The sequence below is a fragment of the Ranitomeya imitator genome, chromosome 6, assembly GCF_032444005.1.
Source record: "Ranitomeya imitator isolate aRanImi1 chromosome 6, aRanImi1.pri, whole genome shotgun sequence".
In the NCBI taxonomy this organism is placed as follows: Eukaryota; Metazoa; Chordata; class Amphibia; order Anura; family Dendrobatidae; genus Ranitomeya; species Ranitomeya imitator.
In genome coordinates this window covers 558022585-558033976 of record NC_091287.1, presented here as the reverse complement: position 1 = coordinate 558033976, position 11392 = coordinate 558022585, and the positions used below count along the sequence as shown (strand labels likewise).

Genomic DNA, 11392 nt, shown 5'->3' with positions numbered 1-11392 from the left:
GCATCGTTGCATGTAGCTGGATATTTGCAGCCCTGATGTCATTATGTGCAGAATTACATATATACGAAAATGACCTTTTTTCCCTTCATGCAAATCTATCTCTGAGCAATCACCCTGTCTATTCCAGCATGTGTACATGCAGACTCTGCTCCTGCACTGCTGTATACTCACACACCAGCGCCCTTATATACCCTGCTCGCAGGTCACATGACCCCACCCTGCACAGCACCAGGCCATGTGGCTGCACCTTTTATCTGAATGACTGTCCTGGCCAATCACAGGCGGCTGCTCATTACTCCTGGTTTTCATTGGAGGAGTAGGAGGCGTGTGGATAAATCTGCATTCAGGAATGTTAACCCCTTCAGCGCAGCAGGTTAGTGAGTGTTCACAGACACATGACACCAGGAGCCGGAGGAGAAGCAGCAGGTGAAGAATCTGCAGGAAGGGAATATACAGGACACGTCTGGCCATAGATACAGAGGAGGGCACATGGTCAGTACAAGCGGATCTGCCGACAGTTCTGGGGCACAGTCTGGGATTCTAACCTGAGCCGTGCAGCCCCCCAATCACTGTCCGTCCTCCCCCAGGAGCAGGATTTCACCAGCTGATCGTGGAGAGTCGTCATCCGGTAGGTGGGAAGTGAGCGGCGCCGTCACACAGGTCCGTAATTCACACTGCCGCAGCGGATCTAAGAAATCGTCACCGGCTCCATCTCCTGGCAGAAAACGCAGGTGCAGATTTGATGCGTTTTTCTTGTGGATTTTGTGTGTTTTTGTTGCGGATTTGCTGCGGATTTTGTGCGGATTTCATGCGTTTTTTTACCCCTGCGGATTTCTATTATGTAATGGTACAGAAACGCTGCAGAACTGCACAAAAGAATTGTCATGCTCCTTTTCTGAATTTGCTGCGTTTTCAGTGCAGATTTTTCCGCACCATTAGCGCAGCATTTTTTTTGCCATTGATTTACATTGTACTGTAAATCACTTGCAGATCTGCAGCGTTTCTGCGCGGAAAAAAAGGTGCAGATCTGCAGGAAATCTGCAACGTGTGCACATGGCCTACGAAATGTTGTAAAGAACTCTGTGGATCCCGGCACTAATTAATGTGGGCGCTTGTGTTTCGGGTTTGTTTTTTCCATTCGCTGCTTTTATCGCTTTTTTTTTTTAAAGAATTACAGAAAATGATGTGTTATATGCGGCGTTACATAGGACTGCAGGTTATATCTACTACATTATCTGTACTCAGAGAGATATCACTGTGTTATATGTGGTGTTACATGGGACTACAGGTGACATCTACTACATTATCTGTACTCAGAGATATCACTGTTATATGTGGTGTTACATGGGACTGCAGGTGACATCTACTACATTATCTGTACTCAGAGAGATATCACTGTGTTATCTGTGGTGTTACATAGGACTGCAGGTGACCTCTACTACATTATCTGTACTCGGAGAGTTATCACTGTTATATGTGGTGTTACATGGGACTGCAGGTGACATCTACTACATTATCTGTACTCAGAGAGATATCACTGTGTTATCTGTGGTGTTACATAGGACTGCAGGTGACCTCTACTACATTATCTGTACTCAGAGAGATATCACTGTTATATGTGGTGTTACATGGGACTGCAGGTGACATCTACTACATTATCTGTACTCAGAGAGATATCACTGTTATATGTGGTGTTACATGGGACTGCAGGTGACATCTACTACATTATCTGTACTCAGAGAGATATCACTGTGTTATCTGTGGTGATACATAGGACTGCAGGTGACATCTACTACATTATCTGTACTCAGAGAGTTATCACTGTGTTATCTGTGGTGTTACATAGGACTGCAGGTGACATCTCCTACATTATCTGTACTCTGAGAGATATCACTGTGTTATCTGTGGTGTTACATAGGACTGCAGGTGACATCTACTACATTATCTGTACTCAGAGAGTTATCACTGTTATCTGTGGTGTTACATAGGACTGCAGATGACATCGACATTATCTGTACTCAGTTACCTGTTGTCTTACATAGGACTGCAGTCATTTATCCTTGGTGCTCTCTCTGCATATTTCACAGTCGGGGGGTGATCGGCAGTGTTCGTCGTCTATTTTTTATATTATCTATCTAAACAAACAGTACTTGACGCCTCGTGGGACTGGAGATGATAACGAGTTGTTAAAGTGGAAATCATAAACTTCTGCTGCCAAAAAAGATTCTAGGTGTAAGTGCAAACTGATCATGTGAGTAATAGAAAGTGAAGGGACTGGTGTCCAGGGAATGGGGCGGTGGGCCCTGTGCTCTGGGTGCTAAGATGGTCGGGGGGCAACAGTCCACTCTGGTCTTGTCAGGGTATTTAGATACAGAGCACAACAAGAAATGGTGTTAAGGGATATTCACAAGTTTGAAAGTTATCCCCTATTCATGGTATATGGCCGTGTTCGCCAACTCTGGTCCTCAACAGCCACCAACAGGTCATGTCTTCAGGATTTCCATACAAATGATCCATGTAAATCAAAATTAATATCCCATGGAGGTCTGGATTTCAAATGATACTCAAAATCCAAGTGGAAAATCAAATTACAGGCTAATGCAACTTCAGTAGAAATGCCTCAAGACAAGGACATGATGCTCAGTTGTGTGTGTGGCCTCCACGTGCCTGTATGACCTCCCTACATTGCCTGGGCATTCTCCTGATGAGGTGGCGGACGTTCCCCTGAGGGATCTCCCAGACCTAGATTAAAACATCAGTCAACTCTTGGAGATATAATGTCCGAGATGTGCTCCATTGGATTCAAGTCTGGGGAACGGGCAGCCAAGTCCATAACCTCAATACCTTCATTATGCAGGAACTGCTGACACACTTCAGCCACATGAGGCCTAGCCTTGTCATTTATCAGAAAGAACCCAGGGCCCACTGCATCTGCTTATGGTCTCACAATGGGTCTGAGGAGCATTCAGGGTACCTCTGGCTAGCACACGAAGGGTTGTGCGGCTCTCCAAGGAAATTCATCTCCACACCATTACTGACTCACTTCCAAACCGGTCATGCTTGATGTTACAAGCAGCAGAACGTTCTCGATTACGTATCCAGACTCTGTCACGTCTGTCACATGTGCTCACTGTGAACCTGCTCTCATCCATGAAGAGCACATGATGCCAATGTCGAATCTGCCAATCTTGGTGTTCTCTGAAAATTGCCAATCGCCCTGCATGTGCAGCGCCCCAGAGTCCTGGTCGTTGCAGTAATGTCGCTCTGCCACTAAGGGGAGTGATGTTATGTCTGATTGCACTAAAGGAGTTCACCTGACCAGGTATCAGTGTCACACATTACACTTCACACTCCGGCCACCAGGGGGAGCAAAAGGCACTATGTATTCGGCCACTCCTCACACTTTTTTAAAACTGGGGGTTGGATAGGAAGTTAGGGCAGAATGCAGCCTGGGAGAGCTCCAGGGAGGACCTGTCAGGGGTGGGTTCCTGGCAGGTACCTAGCAGAAAGGACAGACAGTTGCGGAGCCGCGCCTGCACTACCTTGCGGCGGCATCCTAAGGAAGGACACGAAGCAAAGGATATTGTGGAGAAGTGAGAAACGAAATCGCAGCACAAGGAGATAACCAGTAGGAGTCGTGCCCCGAGATCGGCAACATCCTACTGAGGCGCGTGGCCGGAACACCGAGGAAGTAACAGACTTCAAGCATTACTTCAAACAGCGGCAGGACAGTTGATTTTAGGTTGGCTGTCTCCCTTACATCACCTAAGCAGACATAGAGGGCAAAGTTGGAGAGGGGCATCTCTAGGGTCCCAGAATAGCTCCGAGCCTACCCGTCATACGGGTGCGTCCTAGCCAGATAAATTTGGGGGACGGAGAAGAGAAAGAACGAATACGAAAGTTGTGAGGACTATCCCGAATGCTCAGCAGGGAAGGACTACAACAAACAAGCGCTAGTTGGTAGGCACTGATTTCTACCTGCAAAGGGAACTCTGGATGTGCCTTCGGACCGGCCGGACTCAGCCACCCCAGTTAGCAGTGCCCTGGATTGTGGATCCCGAAGTCTTCAGTAAAAAGGTAAAGAGACTGCAACCCTGTGTCCTCGTTATTAACTGCGCCTCACATCATCACCACCTACTCTACTGGGAAGCCCTGGGGATATACTTCACCTGTGGGAAGGTATACCATCTAGCTGCCATTCCATCACCCCAGCGGACCCCTAAGCAGAGTCGGTCACCCTGACCGAATACCACAGGTGGCGTCATGAACCCTTGACAACTTTCATCACCCCTTTTATTGGACGCCCCTTAGCAGGGTCACGGACCGGGTCCAGCCACCGTGACAACCCCAGCACCAAGACAGAGAGAACCGGTACCGAGTACCCCGAGGCCCTGTGTCTGGGGGCGCTCCACATGGTGTTGGGTTGTAAGCGCAACACCCACTTGTGAAGGTCGAGCCCTAATGGAATCTGTTTATGACAGTTTGAGCAGACACATGGATGTTAGTGGCCTGCTGGATGCAGGTAGCAATCCTGATGTTGGGTTGTTGTTCTACGGCCCCTCCACATCTCTTGGTGTACTGGCCTGTGTCCTGATATCTGCTCCATGCTCTGGACACTGTGCTAATACACAGATACCCTTCTTACCATAGCTCACATTCAGCGTCGGACTGGAGCACCTTGGGTCCACCAGAGAAAATCATTCTTGGGGACCACTATGTATCTACATAGAAATAAATTCAAGACCGCCATTTGTGCGGTAAAAAGCGCTTATATCAGGGTATAATATAAGGTAGTTCATGTCTTAATTATGTAGCAGGGGTTGGGGTAGCCCCCTCGTGGAATATAATGCAGCTCCCCTCATAGGGTATAATACAGCACCCCACAAAATATAATGCAACACCCTCATAAGATATAATGTAGCACCCTCATATGGCATAATGCAGCCCCTCCACAGAATATAATGTATAATGCAACCCCCTCATAAGGCAGACCTCCATAGAATATACTGTAGCCCCCTCATAGGGCATAATGCAGCTCCCCTCATATAGTATTATGTAGCCACCTGAAAGAATAATGCAGCTCCCCACATATATTATAATGCAGCCCCTCCACAGAATATAATGTAGCCCCCTCATAAGGCAGCCACCCATAGAATATACTGTAGCCCCCTCATAGGGCATAATGCAGCTCCCCTCATATAGTATTATGTAGCCACCTGAAAGAATAATGCAGCTCCCCACATATAATATAATGCAGCCCCTCCACAGAATATAATGTAGCCCCCTCATAAGGCAGCCCCCATAGAATATTCTGTAGCCCCCTCATAGGGCATAATGCAGCTCCCCTCATATAGTATGATGTAGCCACCTGAGAGAATAATGCAGCCCCGCACATATAATATAATGCAGCCCCTCCACAGAATTTAATGCAGCTCCCTTCATATAGTATGATGTAGCACCCTGAGAGAATAATGCAGCCCCCCACAGAATTATAATGTAGCCCCCTCACAGGGTGTAATGCAGGCCCCTCCACCATCATGATTGTTCTCCCCTTCCACTATTGTACTGATAACCACCTCTATCATTGCTTTCTTCCCCACCACCTCCATCATTGCCTTCCCCACCACCATCATCATTGCCTCCCCCATCACCACCATCATCATTGCCTCCACCATCATCATTGCCTGAAGCGTGAATATTCATTTCTCTTTAGCAGCGGGGACAGGCTCCTGTCTAGCTGCTGCTCTCTGGCACCAGGAGTGCCCCCCTTGACTCAGGGGCCCCATAACAGCTGGGTGTACCGCTATTAGCGACACACGACTGGCTGGGGGCCCCTGGAGCAGTGGGGGCCCTAGGCAGCTGTTGGCCAATATGCCAGCAGGTGTCAGTGCCTGGGCCCACCGGAGAATCCTCTGGTTCTCCGGTGGGCCAGTATGACCCTGCTCACATTGATGTGGCATCCTGGATGAGCTGTACTACCTGAGCAACCTCTGTGGGTTGTAGAACACCGCCTCATACTACTGTACAATAACTCTAGGGATGAAAGCAATGACAGAATGCAAAACTGACCAAAACACCAGCCAAAAATGAATGAGGACAGAGCAATGGTCTGTGGTTACTCCCCGCAGAAGCGCTCCTTTATAGGGCTGTCTTGCTAATTGCCGATCATTTCTAGCTGCTACCTGTTCCATTTGCACAACAGCAGGAGAAATTGATTCACAATCAGTGTTGTTTCATTACTGGACAGATTGATTTCACAGAAGTGATTGACTTGGAGTTACATTGTGGTGTTTAAAGGTTCCCTTTATATTTTTGAGCAGTGTAATTACACGTTTCTGTGTAATCTCCAGGGATGATCATCTCGGGGCTGTCGATGTTTCCAGACAGTTGTTTGTTTTTTTTATTTGGACTTTAAAAGTCATTTTGCTACAATTGTCTTCATTGAACCATAAAACTATTTATTTTCAAAGCCAAGAACAGAAATAATTGGATTAATGATTATCTCCGAGGAATGTGCCAAAGAATTCTGCTGTCAGCTGTTTGAAGCTTCGATTCAGACTTTGCCTTGTCACATCCCCTTCCCCTCATCCCCATCTACTCATGGACCTTTCCATTCTGTTGTCTCAGTGAACATGTCCCATCTGCAGACCTCATTTTATAGAGCAGAAGGATATATAGTTTTTGGGGAAAAGGATTAATCCATGTTTTTTTTTTCCTGAGGTTCGGAGTCCAGTGGACGGTCCTATCAATCAGTGACTTCGCCCACTTCACTCAATCATGCTTCGTTTTGGTTTGGATTCTCTATGTATTCACTTAATGTGCATCTTTCTTTTCTTTCCATGTGGTGTTTTTTGAAAACCTCTTCAGGAAAAAGAAAACACTCGAAAAACTTCCCATATGCACCTCAATATGGATTCCCTTAGAAATTAGTAGGAAGAGTTTTCGAAGAGTTTTTGAAGCCTAGATTCTGTAACAGTATATAGCAAAACTCCCAATATCTTGTGAATGCAGCCATAGTAGTTCCCTGGCCTTCGCAACATATTATCCACCTTCTAAGTATGTGTGACCAATAGCCATGGACATATTAGGTGGACATTCCATCATGGAGTCAAAAGAACAGAAGGAAGCTTCATAACAAGAAAGTTATAGGAAAGCCCATAGAAAAGGAACCGCATTGGCAGTAGTCCACTTTCCGAACTGGAAATTTTATTGGCATCATCAGAGTTTCATGACAAGGCAATGTTTCTGACAGTGTTCTTCTTCAGGCTTCTAGTGGAACCAGGATATTGACAACAAGAATCAGGCTTGCAATATCTAGGCTTGAAGCAACATTTCTAAACAATACCAATTAAGAAAACTATTCTTGCTTTTTATCTAGAGCTGTGAGGTGGCCAAGCTATAATGGCCGAACTTCAAAAGTTCCAGTTTGCCATAGACCGTGGTGGCACCTTCACCGATGTCTTCGCGCGATGCCCTGGAGGAAAGGTTCGTGTCATGAAATTATTGTCTGAGGATCCAGCAAACTACAAGGACGCTCCCACCGAGGGAATCCGGCGGATCCTAGAAAATGTAAGAGGACAAAACAACTGATTTCACGGAGATGGAGCATTGCTCTATATTGTATAATTTAAGTTCTGTTTTTATTTTGTGGGTTTTTTTTCATCTCCAGGAGACTGGGTGTACGTACCCCCGGGACCAACCTCTGGACACACAGCAGATAGAATGGATACGGATGGGGACAACAGTGGCGACCAATGCTCTTCTGGAACGAAAAGGAGAGAGGATCGCTCTGCTGATTACAAAAGGTTTCAGAGATTTGCTGCATATTGGAAACCAAGCCCGGCCTAAAATCTTTGACCTGGTGAGCCTCCATGTCATATGGACCATATTCAGGGCTGTAGCCATAGGGGTTGCAGAGGTAACAATTGAATCTTGGCTCTGGTACCAATTAAAGTCCTTTTCATCACGTATTATGTGACACTTGTATTATAGTTGGCACATGGTAACATGGCTCCTGTCCATGTTTTTCTTCTAAGGAAATTCGTATGCCTGAGGTTCTGTATGAAGAAGTGATTGAGGTGGAGGAAAGAGTCGTTTTGCATCAAGGAGGCTGTCAGCTTCCTAAACACCCTTCTCTGAAGACCTTCATAGGTGAGATCAGATGTTGTGGGACGCCTGGCCGATATCTCACATGACATCTGTCTGGTATTTGGTGGTCGCTTTATCAACCATTAAACTGAACGTGATAGATGTTGGTGTCTTCCCGTATTCAGGGTCCACAGGTGACACCCTAGAAGTCTGGGAGCCAATTAACATGGAGAAGCTGAGGATCCTGCTGCAAGGTGTCTTGTCCAGGGGGATCCGCAGTCTCGCTGTGGTCCTGATGCACTCATATGCGTGAGTGGAGGAGTCACTTTGTGGGATACTTTCCTTAGCAATTCCTATTTTTCGTTATTTAGATGTTACTTTGTCGCCCACAGATGGTCGTCTCATGAGCATCAGATTGGGGAGCTGGCGCGTTCCTTGGGTTTCACCCATGTGTCTCTTTCCTCGGAGGTAATGCCAATGATTCGGATGGTGCCCAGGGGCTTCACGGCTTGTGCTGACGCCTATCTGACCCCGTGTATACAGAGATATCTGGATGGGTTTCGCAGCGGCTTTCAGGACCATCTCAGGGTGAGACTTTTTTTAATCGCAGCCCCTTTGGCAGTGATGCTGAATTCACGTGATCTGTCACTTTTTTCAGGATCTCCAAGTTCTCTTTATGCGCTCAGATGGAGGACTGACTCCAATGCACAGCTTCAATGGGTCACGTGCCATCCTTTCTGGACCAGTAGGGGGCGTAGTAGGTTACGCAATCACCACCTACCAGCCCGAAAATCCTCAGCCGGTTATTGGCTTTGATATGGGAGGTGAGATAGAAGATCAATGGGGAATTCACCTCCGAACACGATTATCAACTTTCCACATAATCTGTCAATGTTAATGACTATCTGTATACAACATTGCTGACTTTTTCCAATAATAACCAGCAGAATAGTGAGTGCAGCTCTTGAGTATAATACTGGATGTAACTCAGGATCAGTAATGGATGTACAAAGTGACTGCACCAGCAGAATAGTGAGTGCAGCTCTGGGGTATAATACAAGATGTAACTCAGGATCAGTAATGGATGTACAAAGTGACTGCACCATCAGAATAGTGAGTGCAGCTCTGGAGTATAATACAGGAGGTAACTCAGGATCAGTAATGTATGTACACAATGACTGCACCAGCAGAATAGTGAGTGCAGCTCTGGAGTATAATACAGGATGTAACACCGGATCAGTAATGTATGCACACAATGACTGCACCAGCAGAATAGTGAGTGCAGCTCTGGGGTATAATACAGGAGGTAACTCAGGATCAGTAATGTAATGTATGTACACCGTGACTGCACCAGCAGAATAGTGAGTGCAGCTCTGGGGTATAATAGAGGATATCATTTGGGATCAGTAATATGTGTACACAGGAGCTGCCAGCAGAGGATCTTGATGATTTGTACACTCAGCAGCAGAACCTTCCTCAGACGACCATTAATAACCTCGGTGATAGCAGCTGAGGCTATAACTGCGGAGATTTCTGCATGTGATGCTTATGCTCCATACTAAATATATCGAGAGATTTTGAAAGCTTAGTTTCCACTTTTGATAATTTCCAGATCAGTGACGTCTCCATCCTGTGATTTCCACCACTTTCCTTCTTGTAGTGGCAATGCTGAGGCTTGTAGTACCTGCTGCTGTAGGGCACTAGGAGATCAGAGATTCGGATACTTCTCACCCTCGCTCCTCTCTCCCTACCAGGGACCTCCACAGACGTCAGCCGCTATGCGGGGGAGTATGAACATGTGTTTGAGGCCACAACCGCGGGGATCAGCATCCAGGCCCCGCAGCTGGATGTGAACACGGTGGCTGCTGGCGGGGGCTCCATGCTTTTCTTTAGGTGGGTGTATAGAGACATTCGTACCAGTCATTAGGAGACTGCAGCGACTTTCATCCTTACCTGAAGAGCTTTGTTCACACGGCCGTTCATCTGACCAAATGTTATAATAATAATAATGGACTCTGATCTGTTTTTCAGATCGGGATTGTTTGTTGTGGGGCCGGAGTCTGCAGGAGCCCACCCTGGACCCGCGTGCTACAGGAAGGGTAAAAGGCTTTAGGATGGGGATTCCGGTCATATATGGAAGGAAGTCAGTGACTGGAATCATTCCTAGAATCTATTCAAAGGCCGAATGTCCTGATTACTTGGTACTTTCAAGACATTTATGTGACCCTTTCCTAAACCATCAGTAAACACACCCGTCCTTCTCTAGGGGGACCCCTGACGGTAACCGACGCCAACCTCTGTCTAGGCCGTCTCCTGCCTGATTACTTTCCTCGGATCTTTGGTCCATCTGAGGACCAGCCTCTCTCAAAGGAAGACACAACTCGAATGTTTAAGGAACTCACCTTGGAAATCAACCAATTCCAACATGGCCGACCAGGGGGCGGAGCTTGGCTTAGCGTTGAGGAAGTGGCCATGGGTTTCATCCGAGTGGCCAACGAAGCCATGTGTCGCCCAATCCGATCACTCACTCAGGTGCGGACTGATGGGCGACTGTAATATCCGTATTCATGAGTGAACCTCTAATCTGTCACCCCTTAGATGCTGCATCAGTTGCATCCATGTTTAGACCAAGATATTGTGGTACGCCTGTCAAAATATTGCCCATCCCCCCTCTTCACAGGGGATTCATAGGGTGTTGTTAGATTTACAGCACACTGCGGTACACTGGCCTCGCAGTGTGTTATACAAGCGATTACAGGTTCAACTCCATAAAGGGCGTCTGAAAAATGTGAAAAGTAGCTGCAAAAATAATAATAGAAAAATAAAATAATTTGCTGTAGACATAAAAGCATAAGGCTATGTTCACAGCAAGCTTTACACTCCCATTAGTGGCTCTGTCCGGGATTCTGTCTAAATTTAGTCCCTGAAAAAGCGGAATCGGGCGAAACCGCAGACGAAGTCAATTTGTGCTCTGATTGTGAAGTGAGAACGAAAGTGCAGTCATCCACAAATTGGTGTCCTCCTCGAAAATGTGGACACTGCAGAAAAAGAGGTCAGAGGGAGCGCAGAGTGACTCCGCATGCTTCATTATAGTCATTGGCTGCACCACCATTTTTATCCACAGCATCAGACTGAAGCCCCAGCGTGATGTGAACAGGACGTAGAGGGTCCAGTCTACTCCATTACTATTCTGTGAAAAATGATAGAAACTCATTTGGTGTCGCCATGTAAATAAAAGCTGGAAAAAAACATAAAAAAAAACACTAGAATTGTCTTTTATGGTCAATTCTAAAAACATAAAAAA

At 46.5% G+C, this 11392-nt stretch overlaps 1 protein-coding gene across 2 annotated transcripts in view; it reads left to right on the top strand.

The window, feature by feature from the left end:
• The first annotated feature begins 476 nt into the window (after positions 1–476).
• Positions 477–11392, top strand: part of LOC138643171 (5-oxoprolinase-like) — a 49063-nt gene continuing 38147 nt past the window's right edge. The window contains exons 1-11 of one of the 2 annotated variants that reach the window (XM_069732001.1): positions 477–492; positions 588–628; positions 7379–7569; positions 7670–7861; positions 8037–8151; positions 8274–8397; positions 8481–8676; positions 8747–8912; positions 9843–9981; positions 10120–10187; positions 10355–10620. In XM_069732001.1, the coding sequence (XP_069588102.1) occupies positions 7402–7569; positions 7670–7861; positions 8037–8151; positions 8274–8397; positions 8481–8676; positions 8747–8912; positions 9843–9981; positions 10120–10187; positions 10355–10620 (1434 nt within the window). In that variant the 5' untranslated portion in view covers positions 477–492; positions 588–628; positions 7379–7401. Of the gene's footprint in view, positions 493–587; positions 732–7378; positions 7570–7669; positions 7862–8036; positions 8152–8273; positions 8398–8480; positions 8677–8746; positions 8913–9842; positions 9982–10119; positions 10188–10354; positions 10621–11392 lie in introns of those variants that run through there. The other variant, XM_069732000.1, reaches the window with a different exon arrangement.